Here is a 23,839-nt window from a genome sequence, read left to right on the forward strand (position 1 = left end):
TGTTTGGTTAATGATCATGCATAGATTAAAATGTGAGTACATAAACCACATGGAAGCAGCAGGATTTCTTATTCATCTAATTTTACTTTCAGTTTTATAGCCAATTAATTAGAAGATTTATATAAAAATAAACTTACTAAATTGATGTTTGCAGCCCTAGGAAACTGGTGGTTTCGGTAGAAGACGGCCGATGTACGCTACCTATATTTGATGAATGGACAACTATATTTTGAGGTTGGGCCTGTATTTTGATGTATAGTTAGCTAGATAGTTAAGTTGTTACTTACAGCCTCAAAAATCACATTTTTTTACTCAAACATTAATTAATCTCAAGTGAACTAAACTAAAAATTTAGTTCAATAACTTAATATGTCTTACAAAACTAGCATGATAAATATATGAATGTTCACAACATAGCTATTTTTTGTATATTGTCATTTACAATAGTTGTGTATGCAAAATTGTGTAATAAAAACAATGCTGGTGAAAAAAAAATTAGGCAGGACTAGAATTGGAACGGGTCAAACCAACCTTGACCGAGCATGGTTAGGCTCGCTCGAGCTCGAGCCACCCATAATGAGCTTGAGCTCGAACAACACATGTTCATGAGCTCGACAGCTCCAGCTCGATCGGCAAAATACTCGGCTCGCTCGGCTCGATCACAGCCTAGTGAGAGACGGACAATGTCATTATAAGTGGACCATAGATGATATTATAACCTATAAATGCATATGGACTTGGAAAGCAAGAAACAAATATCTCCTATGTTTAAGTCAAATTTTATGAAAAAATTTGTAGTGTGTTTGTTTTTTGTGCGATAGATGAGGTGTGCTATGACCAACTGATAACAAGAAACTGATAAAATAAGAAAATAAATAAATGGGAACTAAGAATCAAGATTAAAACCAAAGTTGTGATATCTTCGATTTTGTCACATTATATATAGTTATGAATGTAAAAGTTTAAGATTCATTTATAAAACTTGATCCCCCTAAACTTCTATAATTAATTTCTTACTGATTAATTTATGCATGTGTTAACACGATTTGTGAGTAATTTAATTTATTAACTAATTACTACATGCATGAATGAATCGATATATGTATTCTACATTCACTCGTATGTCGAAACATATACTATGTTTACATTTTATGTAACAGTAAAATTAAAATTATTGTCACCTTGCTTTCAATTATATGGTTCAGATTAATTAATTAGGTTGACCACCATTATGATAAAGTATATTACAAATATGCTACAAGCAATGATGTTGCAATTAAAGTCCTCAGGGAAAATTTCCAAGTTACGGGGAAGCTCATTTGTAGGGGCAAATTGTTTCATGCGAGATGTTGTACACACATCTTGAACCTGGTTGTTCAAGATTGTCTTTATCAAATCAGACATATCATTGACGACATCTATGATAAAGTGTCATATATCAATGCCTCAAAGAGTCAACTTAAGGTTTTTCCAAAGATTATTCAACAGCTTTGATTGCCATTTTGAAAGTTTATTCTTCATTGTAAAACATGGTGGAATTTAACATACGAAATGTTGGCAACGACAATTAAGTTCAAACATGTTTTTCCAAGATTGAAAGAAAGGGATCTAAGTTATCATTATTGTCCCCAAGAAGATGATTGGGAGAAAGTACATAAAGTTTGTGAAATTTTAAAATTTTTTAGTGGTGCGATTAATCTCATTTCATGGAGTGATTATACAACAACCAATTTATTTCTAAAGCAAGTTTGTCTAATTAAAATTATGTTAAGATAAAAAGAGTGAATACTATAAGACTTACCAACATGCATGCCTCTCCATCAATTATATGGATGATGAATATTATTAGAATCATTATTGTAACACAAATGATATTTATATCTTGTATTTTTGATACGTAATTAGAGTATGCCAAAAAAACCAAAAAACTTCAGTTATCATTGCGAAGGAGTAGGTGAAAGCTCAAAAAAGTAAGGCATTGTTTGAGAGTTCGAAAATAAAAAATTATTGAATTGGAATTGGAAATTCAGTTCCGTGACTCAAGGCAATTATAGAACATTCAAGGAAGTTGCGCTGATAACTACTGAATGACAGTTAAAAATCGGAGCATCATTGCAAACGACCAGCAAATTCACAAGTGAACTTTGAGCTGTGCGTTGGATTCAAGTGGTTCATTTTGCATCAACAGATAGAAATTAATTTCCAGCTTCCTCATCAGCAAGACACCATGTCCGATGGAGGCACACTACTGTCTGATATCCCCACCACCACGCTTACCAGAGCTCAAAGGCGGTGGCGCAAGGCCTATTTGACAATCTATTCTACCCGGATGATGCTTTCTCTCATATCCAAAAGTCGACAAGAATCGGAGAAAAGTCCTCCTCGTTACCCTGTCCTTGAGATTCAACCTACCGTTTCTCAAAACCAGTTCGTGCTCAACACAAAACTAATGTTCGAGAACAAAGACTGGATGCATCTGCATGTTCTTGGGGGAGTTGAAGGTGTGGCCACCGCTCTGGGAGTAAGTTCCGACAATGGAATCAGCGGCAGCAAGGATGATACTACTAGGAGGTCTCAAATTTTTGGTACTAACTCCTACCATAAGCCACCTCCAAAAGGCTTTCGCTATTTCCTGCTTGGTGCTTTTAAAGACACCGCCATACATCTTCTTCTAGTATGGGCAGCCCTGGCTCTTGCTTTTGGAATTAAACAACATGGGGTGGAAGAAGGTTGGTATGAAGGTGGAAGTATTATTGTTGCTGTCCTTTTGATGTTTGCTCTCTCCGCGGTCATCAACTTGATAGTGGAAACTCAAAGTAACGAACGCAAAGAGTTGAGTATCAATATCAAAGTTGAAGTTGTTAGAGATGCTCGGCACCAAAAAGCCTCCTTATTTGACCTTGTAGTTGGAGATGTTGTGCTCCTGAGATCTGGTGATCAGATTCCAGCTGATGGGCTGTTTTTGAAAGGGTATCGTTTGGAGGTCGACGAGTCAAGCATGACAGGAGACAGTGCCTTTGTCGAAGTCAACTGTAACCATAATCCTTTTCTGTTATCTGGCACAAAAGTAGTAGATGGCTATGGTCAGATGCTCGTGGTGTCCGTGGGAATGAACACTAAATGGGGTCGAAGGATGAGTTCGATAGCAGATGGTCAATCCACTGAAAAAACTCAATTTCAAGCTCGGCTTGACAAACTAATTTGCTCCATTGAAAAATTAGGCTTCTCATTGGCTTTTCTGATTCTTGCATATCTACTTTTTAACTACTTCACTGGGAAAACAAAAGATAAGAATGGAAATAAGGAGTATAATGGTAGTAAAACAGATTTAGATGCTATTTTCAAATCTGTTGCACACATTCTTATGGCCACGGTTGCCACTGTGGTAGCGGTAATTCCATCAGGTTTACCAGTGGCAGTAACTCTCACGCTTGCTTATTCCATGAAGAGAATGATGGCTGATAAAGCAATGGTAAAGAAACTTTCGGGTTACGAAAAAACGAGCTCAGCCACAGTTGTTTGTACTGCGAAAACAGGCATTTTGACATTCAATCAGATGAAAGTGACTGAGTTTTGGCTTGGCCAAGAATCCATTGAGAAAGATTCTCCTAATATGGTTGCCTCAAATGTTCGTGAACTATTCTACCAAGCAGTTGGCTTGAACACAACTGGTGGTGCTTACAAATCTGTTTCAGGATCTGTACTTGAATTTTATGGCAGTCCAACAGAGAAAGCAATTCTTTCGTGGGCTACCGAAGAATTGGCTATGAACATGGAAAAAGTGAAGCAAAAGTACACTATTCTCCAGGTTGAAACCTTCAACTCTTATAAAAAACGCAGTGGGGTTTCAATTAGGAAAACAGATGATAACACAATTCATGTACACTGGAAAGGAGCTGCTGAGATGATCCTAGCTATGTGTTCACAATATTATGAGAATGATGGGGTAACGAAGACCATCGATGAAGATGAAAGGCAAAAAACTGAAAATATGATCGCCGGCATGGCAGCTAAAGGCCTTAGATGCATAGCTTTTGCTCATAAACAAATATTTAAAGAAGAAATGCAGTACAATAAAAATGGAAAGACCCATCAAACACTGAGAGAAGATGGCTTAACCTTGCTGGGAATAGTTGCCCTTAAGGATCCATGTCGACCAGGTGCAAAGACAGGTGTGGAAATTTGCAAATCAGCTGGACTGGGCATCAAAATGATCACAGGGGACAATGTTTTCACAGCAAAAGCTATAGCCACAGAATGTGGAATACTACAGTACAATGGCCAAGCGGAAAATGATGAGGAGGTGGTAGAAGGCATACAATTTCGTAACTATACACCGGAAGAGAAAATGGAAAAGGTTGATAAGATCCGGGTAATGGCAAGGTCTTCTCCCTCAGACAAACTTTCGATGGTACAGTGTTTGAGAGCGAAAGGCCATGTGGTTGTAGTCACTGGAGACGACATCAACGATGCCCCTGCACTAAAGCAAGCTGACATAGGACTTTCGATGGGTATTCAGGGCTGCGAAATTTGTAAACAAAGCTCAGACATCGTCATATTAGATGATGCATTCATTACAGTGGCTATTGTTCTAAGGTGGGGACGATGTATTTATAATAACATCAAAACGTTTATCCAATTTCAACTCACCCTTAATATTGCCGCTCTAGTGATCAACGTTGTTGCAGGCTTTGTTCCTGGTAATAAGATTCCTCTAACAGCAGTTCAGTTGGTATGGGTGAACATCATCTTGGATACACTTGTAGCTTTGGCTCTGGCTACTGAAAGACCAACTGATGAGCTATTGAAGAGCCCTCCTCAAGGTCCTACTGAACCCATTATAACAAACATTATGTGGAGGAATCTTCTATCTCAAGCCCTATATCAGATAGCAGTCTTATTGATCTTACAATTTGTGGGCGACTCCATTTTCAAAGTGAGTCCTGAAGTGAATGGTACAATGGTGTTCAATACTTTTTTTCTTTGCCAGGTTTTCAGTTTCTTCAATGCAAGGAAGTTGGAGAAAACGAATGTTTTCAGAGGCATTCACAAGAACAAATTGTCCCTTGGACTAATGGGAGTAGCTATACTTGTTCAGTTTCTGATGGTGGAGCTCCTAAACAAGTTTGCTTCTACAGAGAGATTGAATTGGAGGCAATGGTTAACTTGTACTGCATTGGGAGCATTCGCATTGCCAATTGGTTTTATTGTGAAGTTCATACATGTTCCAGAGAAACCAGTACTCCTCATCAACTCCGATGGTGAATTGAATATCGGTTTTATAAAATTCATCAAACTACTCTTCTGTCTTGTAAAGTTGTTGTTTCTGTATGACTGTGATGCTTAGTAGTCCGCTTGTATTGATATAGCAGTGTTTTGAAGTAATGTATCCTAATGTAGTTATGTGCTTACTACTGTATTGGGGCCTTAAAGCACTTTGAAGGCCCATTTTCTTTTGTGGGCTGGAATTATGTTCAACTCACAAAAGCCTTGTTCTATGTATTTGGTCCTATTATTAGACACGGTTTTTGAGTCATGCTTTCGATATATTTTGGAACCGACAAATTTCTTTCGGAGCAGCTGCTCGGAAACAATTAGCCGATTTAGATTTGCAAATGATTCTAGATTATTCGTTGGTAGAATGTATTCCTCTTTGGGTTTGGGATTGTATTCACGCCACTTTTTCAAGTTTCATCCTATAGTTTGATTGAACTTATTTGATCAGCATGATTCTGGCTTTCTTTCTTTTTTTTTGATATCTCTTTGCTTGACATTCAACTGTTTCAGATGATTGAGTTGAAAAGGGGATTTTAACTAGAAGATTTTGTATATTATGTGCTTAATGTACTTTATACAGCGTGATTATCTATTTTATTATTCAATTCTTTTGGGATTGGATCTATAAAAAATTTCTTGGTCAAGAATGGAATTGGATATGATTTTTCCCATTTTAGTAAGTGATTTGACATTTTTATTATGATTTGAGATTTGAGCTGGACATGCTGTTAGAATCTGTGAGCTCAACTGCTAAGCGTGCAGAAGAATTTTTGACTCTCATCAATGAAAATAAAATCAATCTGGAGGCCCCCTTCCATATAAAGGATTACTTTAATGGTTTGTAATATATCTGATTTCGGAATTACAATTTATTTCCCTTTGCCTAAGATTGATTTTCTTTTCTTAATCTCTCCCTGATTTCTGCGGTATTGCAGCTCTAAATTTAAGGTGTGTTGAGCGTTTGTATGGTGATCATGGTCTTGATATGATGGGCATATTGCGCAAAAATCCAGCTCTTGCACTACCAAAGTTTAACTCGTCTGAAGCAGTAGCAAGATGAATGGACTCGGTGTCGTTCAGATTTTAACGAAGTTTGGGCTGAAATATATGCTGAAAACCGTTACAAATCACTTGATCATCGCAGTTTCTACTTAAAGCAACAAGATTCAAAGAACTTGAGCACAAAATGTAGGTTGAATTTTATAGCCAAGTTAAAGGTTCTTTTTGGTATTATGTGCTTATTCAAATATTTGCTTATACTGTTGAGTGAATTTTCTGATGTAATGCTTCACATTGTGCGGTTCAAAAATATTTCAGAGCATGGAAATATTATTATGCTGCCATGCATCGCTTTTGTGTGAAAACTCTCAATTTGAGCAACCAGATAATGATGTGATTATTGCTAATTTGTGATAGAATTACTCTGTGCCTTTCTTCTTCCTGGTTTCATAACCATAAACTGTTCAAAGTTGCTTTTTTTGAAAATCTCTGTCATGGATCCTATACTGTTGACAATATTCACTTCCCTTGGTTATGGTATGTTGCTTCATTTTTGTCAGCTTGCTTGTCAACATTTTCAACAATGGTGACATTTAATTATGATGAGGCAAACATCTATGTTTGATCAGCTTTGTTTGCGACTTACATTGTATGTTTAGAGGATAATGTCACACTGCATGAGGTTATGTGACAATTGTGCTGGAAGTATTGTTGCTTCTAGTCATTGCATTTATATGGGGTTATATCTATTAAGATTTCAGAGCAAGAAATGTTGATAGTGGTCTCTGGTTCTGACACTCATATTTGCCTTTTCCCTGGTTAACTATTATAAGATAAGTGACAATTGATTCAAAAGAGTTTTTGTGTGTATATACTTAATTAGAAGCTATAATTTCAGCTTGAATTTTATAGTGTCCACTTCAGATGCTTTTTATAAAAATAAATTTTCTGTTATGTTTTAAGTTTCTGTCTGTAGTGTTTATGCAATATTTATTGACATGTAACAGTTTCTGACTGAGAAGCATTGAAGAATGGTTCTATAACATTTAGAGCTGGCTTTAATGGAGTCTTAAGTGTCTGAAATATAGTTTACAGAGGATGCCTAGAGTTGCTTCTACGTATTGTTTCCACTTTGCTCTTTTTCTCAAAGTCCTTATTTATTTTGCAGCTTTGGTGGCTGAAATTAAGGAGTTGAAAGAGAATAAACTGGCAGAGGAAAATGTTCTTTTTGCTATTGCTGCTGGACACATATGGATACTCTGACCTCAGCATTCATGAAGATTTATATAAACTTGTTCAATATTCATATTCATGTGAAGAGATGTGCTTGACCAAGGAACGGGTGAATAAGGCAATGAAGCTATGGACTACCTTCTTCAACAAACTGAAAAAGAGCTAAGCTAACAACCCCAGAAGAGACTGTGTTGATAAACCTTACTTCTTTATCCATGAATGGCTCATCTTTCAAATCAAGCTTGGATTTAAACCCCAGAAGAGATGATGATGATGATGATCAAAGAAAGAGCAAGGTAGATGACTACAAGATCAAGTTGCCAATGCCATCATTTAGAAGATTGTTCGCGTTGAATGTACCAGAACGGAAGCAAGCAAGCTTGGGGTGTTTAAGTGCAATCTTCTTCGGTGCTGTGCAACCTTTTTATTCCTTTATCATTGGGTCTACGGTAAATGTTTCTTTCTTAAAAGATCACTGATCAGATTAAAGAGAAAACGACAAAGCTTTATGCTTGGTGTTTGATTGGGTTAGCAGTGTTCACTTCATTGGTTAATTTATGCCAACATTAGAATTTTGCTTACATGGGTGAACGCTTAACCAAGAGGATCAGAGAGAGGATGCTTTCAAAGATACTCACTTTTGAAGTTGGATGGTTTGATAAAGATGAAACATCTGGTGGGGCTATTTGCTCCCGACTAGCAAAAGATGCAAATGTGGTACGTACTAATTTAAAGTTTTAAAACTAAATATGTTATAAGAGTAGTAAGATTAATTTAACACTGAATATGGAAATTTATTTGATTTGTTGCAGGGGAGATCTTTAATGGGTAATAGTATGTCTCTCCTTGTACTAACTGTGTCCGCTGTATCCATGGCTTTCGCTTTGGGATTAGTCCTTGCATGGAGGCTTGCTTTAGTGTTAAGGAAAAGCACATGGTGTTGATTACTTACATTAATTATTGTCAATTATATATTTTTTTAGTGGATGGCTAACCAGAAATGAGTAATTTAAGGGAGGATTAGACAAAAGTATCAAGCAGTAATAGAGATTATTTTCCTTAATATTAACTAATTTAATCCAGAAATTGATATATTAATGAATCCATGAGGATTCGGGAATCACAAATTCACGTTCTATAATCAAGAATATCCGAAGGTGATCAACGTGGGTGGTTAAATTAGAAGAAACTAATTAAACAATCATTGAGCTCTCCTTGGAAGTGGAACATGTTCAATTAATGTAAAATCACACAGACCTCTGAATCTTTGACCAGTCCATATGCATGCTGAACTGTAAAATCATTTTGTAAGCCATAGCAGAAGACCTGTTTGTTTTGGTTTAATTTTGTGTGAAAATGGGAGGAGAAAGAGAAAGCAGCGAGGTGAAGAGGAAGAACGGGTCTGTACTGTCCATTTTCATGCATGCAGACGGTGTGGATATGTTGTTGATGTCTCTGGGATTCATCAGAGCTGTTTGTGATGGCTTCACTGGACCTTTAGTGGTGTTTGTGATGGGTGAAGTTATGAACAATTTTGGCACTGCGTCAACTGATAACAAAGAGTTGTTCATCCATGACATTAACAAGGTTTCATCATACTTATTGTTTAGTAATTTCTTTATTTCTTTATTTCTTTGGGACCTGGAAACATAAAACACTAACTGGATTTTCATATTGTGGTGGCAGAATTCAGTGTATATGTTGTACATAGCTTGTGGGGGATGGCTTGCTGGTTTCCTAGGTGGGTTCCAAAATTTTTATCATTTATTTCTTTAATTTATCAATACATACTTTGTTTTTCTTTCATAGATTGATGGTAGTTTCCATACGTTAATTAACTTTTGGGAAATGGTAGAGGGATATTGTTGGACAAGAACAGGTGAAAGGAAAGCCACAAGAACGAGAGCTAAATATTTGAAAAGCAGTATTAAGGCAAGATGTTGAATACTTCGATTTGCATGTCACCAGCACTGCAGCAGTCATCACTAGCGTCTCTAATGATACTCTTGTCATTCAAGATGTTATAAGTGAAAAGGTTTTCATCATCAATCTCATACTTAATGTATGAAAGAACTATTTGAAATATGTGACAAATTAACTCTCTGAATCTGTGACAGCTCCCAAAGTTTTTGGCCAATGCTGCAACATTTATCGGAAGCTATGTAGTAGGATTCTTGATGTCGTGGAGGTTAACCATTGTTATATTTCCCACTGCTCTGCTTCTGGTAATTCCTGGAATGATTTGTGGAAGAGCTGTGATGAATTTAGCAAGGAAGATGGCAGAAGAGTACAACAAGGCTGGGACAGTTGCGGAACAGGCAATCTCTTCTATAACAACTGTTTATTCATTTGTTGGTGAAACCAAAACCATCAACGAGTTCTCTTCGGCCCTTGAAAGCTTTGTCAATTTGTGGGTAAAGCAGGCTTGGCTAAAGGCTGGGCTGTTGGAAGCAACAACATCGTTTATGCTATTTGGTCTTCCATAGCTTATTACAGCAGTAGAATGGTCATGTACCATGGTGCTAAGGGAGGAACCGTCTATGCTGTGGCCTCTGCCATTGTCGTTGGTGGCTGGTAAGTATTACCTTTTGACTTAACAGAAAATACAAAAATACAATTGAAAAAACATCACACACACACACACACACACATATATATATATATATATAGATGTATGAAAAAAATATTTTTGTTGTTGATCAGGGCGTTGGGACCTGGTTTATCTCACTTAAAGTCCATATCAGAAGCAATGTCCGCGGGAGAACGTATAATGGAGGTAATAAAAAGAATTCCCAAGATTGATTCGGACAACGTGGAAGGTCAAGTTCTGGAGAATGTTTCTGGTGAAGTTGAGTTTAGACACGTAGAATTTGCATACCCGTCAAGGCCTGAAAGCATAATCTTCAAAGATCTTAACATAAAAGTTCCAGCAGGAAAGACAGTAGCCTTAGTGGGAGGCAGTGGCTCAGGGAAATCCACAGTAATTTCACTATTACAAAGGTTTTATGACCCACTTAGAGGTGAAATTCTTCTTGATGGAGTTGTTATTCATAAAATACAACTGAAATGGTTCAGGTCAAAAATGGGTTTGGTGAGCCAAGAGCCTGCACTATTTTCAACAACAATTAAAGAAAACATACTTTTTGGCAAAGAAGATGCCACAATGGAAGAGGTTATTGAAGCTGCCAAAGCTTCAAATGCTCATAATTTCATCTCTCAGTTGCCTCAGCAATATGAAACTGAGGTTAGTTTTGATTGTCGCCCACTTAATGAATTAGCCCACCATCTAAGACTTTAAAATTAGTAGTACATTTCTTGAATCTTGATATGCAAAATAGTTGAATAAAAGTAAAAAATGTTGAGCTCTTGTGCTTAAGTTATCATCATATGAACAGGTGGGAGAGAGAGGAGTTCAAATGTCTGGTGGGCAAAAACAAAGAATTGCTATTGCACGAGCAATAATCAAAGCACCTAGAATCCTTCTTTTGGATGAGGCAACAAGTGCCCTCGACTCTGAATCTGAGCGTGTGGTCCAAGAAGCCTTTGACAACGCCTCTATTGGATGCACCACTATCATCATAGCTCACTGTCTCTCCACCATCCGCTACGCCGACATGATTGCTGTCATGCAAAACGGCCATGTCATGGAAACAGGTTCACATGACGAGCTTTTGCAAGACGAAAACGGTCTTTATACTTCCCTTGTTCGTCTACAACAAACTGAAAAAAAGCAAACAACAACCCAAGAAGAGATGATGATGACAAATCTCAATTCTTCATCCATGAATGGCTCATCTTCCAGATCATACTTGGATGTTAACCTTAGAAGAGAAGATGATGATGAAAAAAGAAAAGGCAATAGAGAAGATTACAAGAACAAGGTGCCTGTGCCATCATTTAGAAGATTGTTAGCTTTGAATCTACCTGAATGGAAGCAGGCAAGCTTGGGGTGTTTAAGTGCAATCTTGTCTGGTGCGGTGCAACCTGTGGTTTCATTTACCATAGGGTCTATGGTATTGGTGTTTTTCTTGAAGGATCACAATGAGATTAAGGAGAAAACGAAGATTTATGCTTTGAGTTTGATTGGGTTAGCAGTGTTCTCTTTGTTTGTTGATTTAAGCCAACATTACAATTTTTCTTATATGGGTGAACACTTAACCAAGAGGATCAGAGAGAGAATGTTATCAAAGATACTCACTTTTAAAGTGAGATGGTTTGATCAAGATGAAAATTCCAGTGGTGCTATTTGTTCCCGATTAGCCAAAGATGCAAATGTGGTATGTATTAATTTACAGTTCCCAATTGATATTTCATATGATTAGGAAGATTTAATGTAAAATTTGAACCTCGTTGCAGGGGAGATCTTTAGTGGGTGATCGCATGTCTCTCATTGTACAAACTGTATCGGCTGTAGCCGTAGCTTTCACTATGGGTTTAGTCATTGCATGGAGGCTTGCTTTGGTGATGATAGCAGTCCAGCCCCTCATCATAGTATGCTTTTATACTAGGAAGGTTCTACTTAAAAATATGTCAAAGAAGGCCATAAAAGCGCAAGAAGAGAGCAGCAAGCTTGCTGGTGAGGCTGTTTCCAACTTGAGAACTATCACAGCCTTCTCCTCTCAAGACAAAATCCTGAAGATGCTAGGAAAGGCCCAGGAAGGACCAAGAATGGAGACTGTCGAACAGTCATGGTATTCTGGAAAAGGCCTTGCCTTCTCACAAAGCCTAACATCTTGCACTTGGGCTTTGGATTTTTGGTATGGTGGCAGACTCCTGAAAGAGGGCTACATCACTTCCGAGGGCTTTTTGCAGACCTTCATGATCCTTCTGAGCAGTGGCTATCTCATAGCTACTGCTGGAAGCATCTCCACAGATCTTGCCAGAGGCTCAGATGCTGTAAGGTTAGTCTTCGCTATATTGGAGCGGTATACAAGAATTCAGCCTGATGATTCTGAAGGCTACAAGGCTGAAAAAATAACAGGTCATATAGAACTTCAAGATGTACATTTTGCATATCCTGCTAGACCTGATGTGATGATTTTCAAAGGCTTTTCTATCAACATTGAAGCTGGGAAATCAATGGCATTGGTAGGGCAAAGTGGGTCTGGGAAATCAACGATTATTAGTTTAATCGAACGTTTTTATGATCCTTCAAAGGGTATAGTAAAAATTGATGGCCGGGATATTAGATCATACAATCTTAAATCATTGAGAAGGCAGATTGCACTCGTTAGTCAAGAGCCTACATTATTTGCTGGTACTATTAGGGAAAACATTATTTATGGTGTAGATGACAACATGGATGAGTTTGAGATAATTGAGGCAGCTAAGGCCGCCAATGCTCACGATTTCATAGCTGGATTGAACGACGGATATGACACCTGGTGTGGGGAAAGAGGAGTACAATTATCAGGGGGTCAAAAGCAACGTATTGCGCTAGCTCGAGCAATACTGAAAAAAGCTACAGTATTACTATTAGATGAAGCAACTAGTGCGCTCGATAGTCAATCAGAGAAACTAGTGCAAGATGCGCTTGAGCACATGATGATTGGAAGAACCACTGTAGTGGTAGCACATAGATTAAGTACTATACAAAATTGTGATCTCATTGCTGTATTAGACAAAGGGCAGGTCATCGAGAAAGGGAACCATCATTCTTTGTTGGCCAAAGGATCCACAGGAGCTTACCACGCGTTAGTTAACCTCCAAAGGAGACCAGATACTAATACTCATTCAACGATCAATCAAATTTAAATTTTTGTTTCCTTTTTGGGTTTACTCAGTAAGAAGATTTCAGTCTTGATTTTATGTTTGTAATAATCGGAAAAGCTTCATCTTCATCTTTAACCTTATAAAGCTTTTGGTTAGTGGATGTATTAATGGATTGATACAACTGACAAAATTTTCTTTAACTTTAAATAAATACATTATGACGGTGGTGGGTGGGCTTTTCTTGAACTTCATACGATATAAGGCTTGCTTTACAGCGAAGAGAAAATGAAAAAGAATATTTTCAGAGATTCTGGTCCTCCTTATATAATTGAAGATAAAGTAATATTACGTCCACAAATTTTTCTCGCAAATTTTTTCTCATAATCCTGACATGGCAGTTAACAATTGATCAGCTCGTATATAGATTTTGTTTGATAATTTGCGAATTGACTAATCACAAACTATTACGTCGGGATCATAAGAGAAAGTTTGTAAAAAGAGTCGGAATCATAAGAGAAAGTTTGTAAAAAGAGTCGGAATCATAAGAGAAAGTTTGTAAAAAGAGGTTATAAACGTAGTATTTTTGTTGAAGATAATCTTTTCTTTAACTTTATATAGAGTTATGAGGATGGTGGGCTTGCTTTTCTATCTAAATCATTTCCATTCGCACTGATTAAATCAACTTATCTGAACTAATTAACATGCATGTTATCATCGGAAAAGCTTCATCTTCATCTTTAACCTTATAAAGCTTTTGGTTAGTGGATGTATTAATGGATTGATACAACTGACAAAAATTTCTTTAACTTTACATAAATATATTATGACGGTGGTGGGTTGGCTTTTCTTGAGCTTTACACGATATAAGGCTTGCTTTACAACAAAGAGAGAATGAAAAAGAATATATTATGACGGTGGTGGGTCCCCCTTATATAATCCACATTTTATGATTTTATTGAGATTCATCTTTCAGCGCCTAAGCATTTTACCAAAGCAGATGGGAATCTCAGTTAAAGTGGGTCAAAAAACTTTGTGGATCATAATCTTTAAAGCAGTCAAAGCTGAATATATAATAAACCTATCCTAAACCACCTATCCTAAACCCTATGTGAGAAAATTAGTTCAACAATGACGCCCACCTTTCAAGCTCTAGAGTTTAAAAAAATAACAAAAAATCGAAGCTGTAACCCATAGGGGTGTTCGGTTCCAAGTACCCTACATTTTTTGAAGGAATCGGAACCGACGATTCCTTAAAATTTGGAACCAGAACAAGAACCGACGATTCCGATTCCTAGGTACCCAGAACCAGAACCTGTAACAACGATTCCGATTCCAGTTCTGGGTATCCTGTAAAATTACATGACCCCTCAAAAGTTTTTAAAATGGCAAAAAAAACCCTTAAAAACTTACAAATACCCCCCATCTGGCACTTGTTAACAAAAATAAAATTACAAATTATAAATTCAAAATTACTAACTCCATTACTTTATAAAGGTAGATTCTCAAAAGGCAAACAAACTTACTTTAAATGTTATGAAATATAAATATAAATGTATTCACATTACTTTTTCTACAAAAGTTTTTATTAACCCCCCTTATCTTTAATTTTATTTTATATTAGTCTCGGTTTCTGGTTCCTGGTTCTGGTTCTGGTTCCAAACTATAGGAACCGGAACCGCACAGTAACGGTTCCAAAAATTTGGAACCGGAACCTACCCATTGACGACTGGTTCTGAGTAGGAACCGGAACCAAACTCAGGGTACCCGCCGGTTCCGGTTCCAACCGGTTCTTTTGAACACCCCTAGTAACCCACCAAGATCTTTGTCGTGTTGAAAGAGTTGCAGTTAATAGCGATGGCAATACACATTTCCTATGTCAATAGGAAGATAAAAGGGTCCGTTTTGGTTCACTCTCGGTAGTATTCCCAATAAAGTTAAACATTTCCCAAAATATTATTCTATATTATTCAATTTCTTTTAAACCCTTCTAAATTTATTAATTTAGTTAAATACCCTTAAATATTTTTTTAGAAATTGCAAAAACACCCCAGTAACCCACATTTACCAGATTCTGGCTGTCCGTATTTAATGGTTGGGTTGGGGGTGTTTTTGTTAACTTTTAATATTTTATTATAACAGTGTTTAGTAAATAAACAAATATAGGGTGTATTTTTGTTAATTTTCAAATCCCACATCGTAATACCCGCCAAATTTAACTTTTTTCAAAATATTATTCTAAAAACTATCAGAATAATGAACCAAACGGACCTAAAGTGTTGTGCAGGAAATCCGAAGATGATAACCTTCTATTAGGAGTGAAGATATTTAGATTGGCTCAATTTGGAAGGAAGATATTCAAATTGATTTAGATTCCAACTAAGGTAGTCGAAGATCATGCAACTTCCTAATTTTACGTATTTGAATCTTACTTCAACTCTATCATATAAATGGATGCTATATAACCCAATGCAACTTGTTTTCATAGGGGTTGGGCAACTGTTCTAGGAAAAGATTCGGCAAGTTTGAATCTTAAGCCTACGTCCACTGTTTCTTTTATTGAATGAGAATTACAAACGATGAATTTGGGGCCTCATTAATTCTCTGTGTATGAGGCTAAAATAACACCACTCTACTTAATTAGGTTTTCCCTTTTGTCCATTTTATATTTCGGACTTACTTTTTTTTGTTTTTAGATCTATCAATAAAAATATTTGACATAAAGTAAAAGGTTTTAATGATTATGAAAATTTAGAGTTAAAGTTAGGTAAAAATTTAATATTATAGATTAAACAAATATAAAATAGAGTATGACCATATTTAAAACTTATAATATCACTTTTTATAATTTTCATTAAGGTTAAACTTATTAAAAAAAAAAAAAAAAAAAAGTTGAGCTTAAAAAAGTGTAAGATGAACCTAGAAGTTTTAAAAAATACACAAAATACGAATTGGAACTGGTAACCAAACTAGAGAAACTAGGTACCCGAAAATCTGGTTCAATTTTGAGTTATAATAAAGGAAAAACCTGGATTTTCTGTTCAGCTATGCAAAAGATCGGTTATCCAAATCGAGCCATTTTTTTGCCTAAAATTAAAATTGAAAACAACCCAACCATTCTAATAAAAAATCTCTTAAATCCAACTACCTCTTCACTTCTCTTCTACACGTATCTCCGAAACCCAAGCAAAATTAAACCAGAAAACCTAAAGATCTCTAAAATCTAGACAACCAACAATAATCAAAATGGTGAGGCACAAATCAGTTAGGATGGTGATGGATGTAAATAATGGGGCTGGAAGAAGGTGAGGTGAATATGTGAGGGGTGACCAAAATGGTGAGGGTGGGGTGGGGGAGATCAGGGTGGACGTGGGAGGTAACATCGAGGGAAACGGGTGGTGAAGAAGAAGAGAAAAAAAAAAAAAAAAAGGTGCTTTATCTTTAATTCTACAGTAGGGGTAGAATTGTAATTTTGGGATTTCAAATTTGGTTCAAAATCGGGTACTTGCTTGAATCAAACCGAACTAAAAATTCGGTTTGGTTCATAACCAGATCAGTTACAAACCAGTTCGAATTCAGTTCAGCTTATAGCCTGAATCGAATTTCCATTTTGGTTAAAAAAAAAAACCTAACCGCTTCGGGCACTCGGTTTTGAACATCCCTAAATGAGTCCACATATTTCTTTTAATAGAGAATGAAATTTCCCCCCCGAACATTTGGCCTAAAGACACTTTCTCACTGGAAAAGTTTCAAAACAACACTTTCTCACTCATCGTTAAGATTTGTTAGTAAAATTCGTTAACTGACATGGTATAAACAGTGTAAAGATGAAAATATATTCTCTCTCTTCTTCATCTCTTTTCTTCTTTCCTCTTCGCCATCTCTATTCTCCTTCTCTTTTCTTTTTCTTAACCTTTCTTATTTCTTCTCCTTTTCTCTTTTTCTCTTCCTTCTCTTTTTCTCCCCCTTCCCTTCTCCAATACCCTATATGCCTAAACTTTGGTGGCCCGATCTGGCATGAAGAGAGAAATTAAAGTCCTCAATTCAAGATTTTGATAAATTAAAGTCTGCTTCAGTTCTTTTTCCGGATTGAGAGGTTCTTGCAATCGTCTTGCAGTTTTTGGATGGTGGACGGTTTGTATTTTCCTTTTTTTCAACCAAAGAAAATTCTAAGGCTAGATTTTTAGGGGTTTTGCGTTTATGAATCTCACACTGTTTAAATGAAATATGCCAAAAAGATTTTGCCGGCAATGGCAGTTCTTTCAACCAGTTTTGACGAAATATCTAGAGAAAGAAGAAGAATCTCTAATAAAGAAGCTTCCGCCAAGGAGCTCAGGAAACCAACTTCTACGTGTATGAGGCGCTTTTCACAGAGAATAACATTGCTTTGTTCATTGAAGGTGTGAACAAACGTCAAGGATTCAACAAGCCTCCTTAAGAGTTTAGGTCTGTATTTGGTGATAATGACGCTAACATTTTAGGCCATGAAACCACCTCTCAATTTTAGTGCTTTAGTCCACGAAATCACAAAAGAGTGTGAGAAAAACTTTCCCACTACTAGTTATGAAGCTGCATCTACTATCTTACCTACTCTAAGAGGCTAGTTCAATATGCTAAAATGAGGAACTTATTGCCCTTGTGTGCTTATGTATGAGCATCCATTACAGTTGTGGAGGAAAGGATTGACAACATGATGAAGTATGTGATTCCTTAATGGAGTTTGATTTCATGTAATACCTGCAAAAATGATTGTGTGAAGGTATACGAAATGAGAAGCAGAAGTTGAAGACACTGTTGAAGAGTGTTAGAAAGATCAATTCGACCACAAATCTATGGAAATCAGCAATCAGAAGATGGAGTATATAATGTTGATTGGGCATTGGATCAATGATAATTGGAAGTTGAATAGACAAGTCCTCAATTTGTTCATTTTCCTCCTCCTCGTAACAGTGTCGACATTTCTGATGCCATTTCAAGTGCCTGATTGATTGAAAATTGAAGTACGGTCCACACGATCTCATTGACTATGCTACAAGCAATGATGTTGCAATTAAAGTCCTCAGGAAAATTTCCAAGTTACGGGAAGCTCATTTGTAGGGGCAAATTGTTTCATGCGAGATGTTGTACACCTCTTGAACCTGGTTGTTCAAGATTGTCTTTATCAAATCAGACATATCATTGACGACATCTATGATAGTGTCATATATCAATGCCTCAAAGAGTCAACTTAAGGTTTTTCCAAAGATTATTCAACAGCTTTGATTGCCATTTTGAAAGTTTATTCTTCATTGTAAAACATGGTGGAATTTAACATACGAAATGTTGGCAACGACAATTAGTTCAAACATGTTTTTCCAAGATTGAAAGAAAGGGATCTAAGTTATCATTATTGTCCCCAAGAAGATGATTGGGAGAAAGTACTAAAGTTTGTGAATTTTAAAATTTTTTAGTGGTGCGATTAATCTCATTTCATGGAGTGATTATACAACAACCAATTTATTTCTAAAGCAAGTTTGTCTAATTAAAATTATGTTAAGATAAAAGAGTGAATACTATAAGACTTACCAACATGCATGTCTCTCCCATTGATGAATATTTAGAATCGTTATTGTAACACACATGATATTTATATCTTGTATTTTTGATACGTAATTGAGTATGCCAAAAAAAACCAAAAAACTTCAGTTATCATTGCGAAGGAGTAGGTGAAGCTCAAAAAGTAAGGCATTGTTTGAGAGTTCGAAAATAAAAATTATTGAATTGGAATTGGAATTCAGTTCCGTGACTCAAGGCAATTATAGAACATTCAGGAAGTTGCGCTGATAACTACTGAATGACAGTTTAAAAATCGGAGCATCATTGCAAACGACCAGCAAATTCACAATGAACTTTGAGCTGTGCGTTGGATTCAAGTGGTTCATTTTGCATCAACAGATAGAAATTAATTTCCAGCTTCCTCATCAGCAGACACCATGTCCGATGGAGCACACTACTGTCTGATATCCCCACCACCACGCTTACCAGAGCTCAAGGCGGTGGCGCAAGGCCTATTTGACAATCTATTCTACCCGGATGAGCTTTCTCTCATATCCAAAAGTCGACAAGAATCGGAGAAAAGTCCTCCTCGTTACCCTGTCCTTGAGATTCAACCTACCGTTTCTCAAACCAGTTCGTGCTCAACACAAAACTAATGTTCGAGAACAAAGACTGGATGCATCTGCATTTTCTTGGGGGAGTTGAAGGTGTGGCCACCGCTCTGGGAGTAAGTTCCGACAATGGAATCAGCGGCAGCAAGGATGATACTACTAGGAGGTCTCAATTTTTGGTACTAACTCCTACCATAAGCCACCTCCAAAAGGCTTTCGCTATTTCCTGCTTGGTGCTTTTAAAGACACCGCCATACATCTTCTTCTAGTATGGGCAGCCCTGGCTCTTGCTTTTGGAATTAACACATGGGGTGGAAGAAGGTTGTTATGAAGGTGGAAGTATTTTGTTGCTGTCCTTTTGATGTTTGCTCTCTCCGCGGTCATCAACTTGATAGTGGAAACTCAAAGTACCGAACGCAAAGAGTTGAGTATCAATATCAAAGTTGAAGTTGTTAAGATGCTCGGCACCAAAAAGCCTCCTATTTGACCTTGTAGTTGGAGATGTTGTGCTCCTGAGATCTGGTGATCAGATTCCAGCTGATGGGCTGTTTTTGAAAGGGTATCGTTTGGAGGTCGACGAGTCAAGCATGACAGGAACAGTGCCTTTGTCGAAGTCAACTGTAACCATAATCCTTTTCTGTTATCTGGCACAAAAGTAGTAGATGGCTATGGTCAGATGCTCTGGTGTCCGTGGGAATGAACACTAATGGGTCGAAGGATGAGTTCGATAGCAGATGGTCAATCCACTGAAAAAACTCAATTTCAAGCTCGGCTTGACAAACTAATTTGCTCCATTGAAAAATTAGGCTTCTCATTGGCTTTTCTGATTCTTGCATATCTACTTTTAACTACTTCACTGGGAAACACAAAGATAGAAGGAAATAAGGAGTATAATGGTAGTAAAACAGATTTAATGCTATTTTCAAATCTGTTGCACACTTCTTATGGCCACGGTTGCCACTGTGGTAGCGGTAATTCCATCGGTTTACCAGTGGCAGTAACTCTCACGCTTGCTTATTCCATGAAGAGAATGATGGCTGATAAAGCAATGGTAAAGAAACTTTCGGGTTACGAAAAAACGAGCTCAGCCACAGTTGTTTGTACTGCGAAAACAGGCATTTTGACATTCATCAGATGAAAGTGACTGGTTTTGGCTTGGCCAAATCCATTGAGAAAGATTCTCCTAATATGGTTGCCTCAAATGTTCGTGCCTATTCTACCAAGCAGTTGGCTTGAACACACTGGTGGTGCTTACAAATCTGTTTCAGGATCTGTACTGAATTTTATGGCAGTCCAACAGAGAAAGCAATTCTTTCGTGGGCTACCGAAGAATTGGCTATGAACATGGAAAAAGTGAAGCAAAAGTACACATTCTCCAGTGGAAACCTTCAACTCTTATAAAAAACGCAGTGGGGTTTCAATTAGGAAAACAGATGATAACACAATCATGTACACTGAAAGGAGCTGCTGAGATGATCCTAGCTATGTGTTCACAATATTGAGAATGATGGGTAACGAAGACCATCGATGAAGATGAAAGGCAAAAAACTGAAAATATGATCGCCGCATGGCAGCTAAAGGCCTTAGATGCATAGCTTTTGCTCATAAACAAATATTTAAGAAGAAAATGCAGTACAATAAAAATGGAAAGACCCATCAAACACTGAAGAAGATGGCTTAACCTTGCTGGGAATATTGCCCTTAAGGTCCATGTCGACCAGGTGCAAAGACAGGTGTGGAAATTTGCAAATCAGCTGGACTGGGCATCAAAATGATCACAGGGGACAATTTTTTCACAGCAAAAGCTATAGCCACAGAATGTGTGAATACTACAGTACAATGGCCAAGCGGAAAATGATGAGGAGGTGGTAGAGGCATACAATTTCGTAACTATACACCGGAAGGAAAATGGAAAAGGTTGATAAGATCCGGGTAATGGCAAGGTCTTCTCCCTCAGACAAACTTTCGATGGTACATTGTTTGAGAGCGAAAGGCCATGTGGTTGTAGTCACTGAGACGACATCAACGATGCCCCTGCACTAAAGCAAGCTGACATAGGACTTTCGATGGTAGTCGGCTGCGAAATTTGTAAACAAAGCTCAGACATCGTCATATTAGATGATGCATTCATTACAGTGGCTATGTTCTAAGGTGGGACGATGTATTTATAATACATCAAAACGTTTATCCAATTTCAACTCACCCTTAATATTGCCGCTCTAGTGATCAACGTTGTTGCAGCTTTGTTCCTGGTAATAAGATTCCTCTAACAGCAGTTCAGTTGGTATGGTTGAACATCATCTTGGATACACTTGTAGCTTTGGCTCTGGCTACTGAAAGACCAACTGATGAGCTATTGGAGCCCTCCTCAAGGTCCTACTGAACCCATTATACAAACATTATGTGGAGGAATCTTCTATCTCAAGCCCTATATCAGATAGCAGTCTTATTGATCTTACAATTTGTGGCGACTCCATTTTCAAAGTGAGTCCTGAGTGAATGGTACAATGGTGTTCAATACTTTTTTTCTTTGCCAGGTTTTCAGTTTCTTCAATGCAGGAAGTTGGAGAAAACGAATGTTTTCAGAGGCATTCACAAGAACAAATTGTCCCTTGGACTAATGGAGTAGCTATACTTGTTCAGTTTCTGAGGTGGAGCTCCTAAACAAGTTTGCTTCTACAGAGAGATTGAATTGGAGGCAATGGTTAACTTGTACTGCATTGGGAGCATTCGCATTGCCAATTGGTTTTATTGTGAAGTTCATACATTTCCAGAGAAACCAGTACTCCTCATCAACTCCGATGGTGAATTGAATATGCGTTTTATAAAATTCATCAAACTACTCTTCTGTCTTGTAAAGTTGTTGTTTCTGTATGACTGTGATGCTTAGTATTCCGCTTGTATTGATATAGCAGTGTTTTGAAGTATTCCTAATGTGTTATGTGCTTACTACTGTATTGGGGCCTTAAAGCCTTTGAAGGCCCATTTTCTTTTGTGGGCTGGAATTATGTTCAACTCACAAAAGCCTTGTTCTATGTATTTGGTCCTATTATGACACGGTTTTTGAGTCTATGCTTTCGATATATTTGGAACCGACAAATTTCTTTCGGAGCAGCTGCTCGGAAACAATTAGCCGATTTAGATTTGCAAATGATTCTAGATTATTCTTTGGTAGAATGTATTCCTCTTTGGGTTTGGGATTGTATTCACGCCACTTTTTCAAGTTTCATCCTATAGTTTGATTGAACTTATTTGATCAGCTGTGATTCTGGCTTTCTTCTTTTTTTTGATATCTCTTTGCTTGACATTCAACTGTTTCAGATATTGAGTTGAAAAGGGATTTTAACTAGAAGATTTTGTATATTATGTGCTTATGTACTTTATACAGCGTGATTATCTATTTTATTATTCAATTCTTTTGGGATTGGATCTATAAAAAATTTCTTGGTCAAGAATGGATGGATATGATTTTTCCCATTTTAGTAAGTGATTTGACATTTTTATTATGATTTGAGATTTGAGCTGGACATGCTGTTAGAATCTGTGAGCTCAACTGCTAAGCGTGCAAAGAATTTTTGACTCTCATCAATGAAAATAAAATCAATCTGGGCCCCCTTCCATATAAGGATTACTTTAATGGTTTGTAAATATCTGATTTCGGAATTACAATTTATTTCCCTTTGCCTAAGATTGATTTTTCTTTTCTAATCTCTCCCTATTTCTGCGGTATTGCAGCTCTAAATTTAAGTTGTGTTGAGCGTTTGTATGGTGATCATGGTCTTGATATGATGGGCATATTGCGCAAAATCCAGCTCTTGCACTACAAAAGTTTAACTCGTCTGAAGCAGTAGCAAGATAATGGACTCGGTGTCGTTCAGATTTTAACGAAGTTGGGGCTGAAATATATGCTGAAAACCGTTACAAATCACTTGATCATCGCAGTTTCTACTTCAACAACAATTCAAAGAACTTGAGCACAAAATGTAGGTTGAATTTTATAGCCAAGTTAAAGGTTCTTTTTGGTATTATGTGCTTATTCAAATTTTTGCTTATACTGTTGGTGATTTTTCTGATGTAATGCTTCACTTGTGCGGTTCAAAAATATTTCAGAGCATGGAAATATTATTATGCTGCCATGCATCGCTTTTGTGTGAAAACTCTCAATTTGAGCAACCAATATGATGTGATTATTGCTAATTTGTGATAGAATTACTCTGTGCCTTTCTTCTTCCTGGTTTCATAACCATAACCTGTTCAAAGTTGCTTTTTTTTGAAAATCTCTGTCATGGATCCTATACTGTTGACAATATTCACTTCCCTTGGTTATGGTATGTTGCTCTCATTTTTGTCAGCTTGCTTGTCAACATTTTCAACAATGGTGCCATTTAATTATGAGGAGGCAAACATCTATGTTTGATCGCTTTGTTTGCGACTTACATTGTATGTTTAGAGGATAATGTCACACTGCATGAGGT

General features: G+C 37.1%; 2 protein-coding genes across 2 annotated transcripts; both read left to right on the forward strand.

The window, feature by feature from the left end:
• Positions 1-1,982: 1,982 nt before the first annotated feature.
• LOC116133110 (calcium-transporting ATPase 12, plasma membrane-type-like) lies at positions 1,983-7,722 on the forward strand. The gene is made up of 3 exons (XM_031418780.1): positions 1,983-6,114; positions 6,213-6,465; positions 7,445-7,722. The coding sequence occupies exon 1, from the start codon at positions 2,228-2,230 to the stop codon at positions 5,345-5,347; it is 3,120 nt and encodes a 1,039-aa protein (XP_031274640.1). The 5' UTR covers positions 1,983-2,227; the 3' UTR covers positions 5,348-6,114; positions 6,213-6,465; positions 7,445-7,722.
• Positions 7,723-8,088: 366 nt separating this feature from the next.
• Positions 8,089-13,451, forward strand: LOC116133109 (ABC transporter B family member 15-like). Its single transcript, XM_031418779.1, is given in 10 exon segments — positions 8,089-8,226; positions 8,322-9,096; positions 9,196-9,250; positions 9,365-9,426; positions 9,428-9,544; positions 9,627-9,927; positions 9,930-10,083; positions 10,213-10,753; positions 10,905-11,786; positions 11,866-13,451. Coding segments are annotated over 9 exon segments (3,741 nt in total). The 5' UTR covers positions 8,089-8,226; positions 8,322-8,865; the 3' UTR covers positions 13,264-13,451.
• Positions 13,452-23,839: the final 10,388 nt, after the last annotated feature.

Source organism: Pistacia vera, unplaced genomic scaffold (genome assembly GCF_008641045.1).
Source record: "Pistacia vera cultivar Batoury unplaced genomic scaffold, PisVer_v2 Contig265, whole genome shotgun sequence".
NCBI classification, from domain to species: domain Eukaryota; kingdom Viridiplantae; phylum Streptophyta; class Magnoliopsida; order Sapindales; family Anacardiaceae; genus Pistacia; species Pistacia vera.

Coding starts and splice junctions, on each gene's coding strand:
- LOC116133110 (XM_031418780.1), top strand. CDS start 2,228: ATGTCCGATGGAGGCACACTACTGTCTGATATCCCCACCACCACGCTT.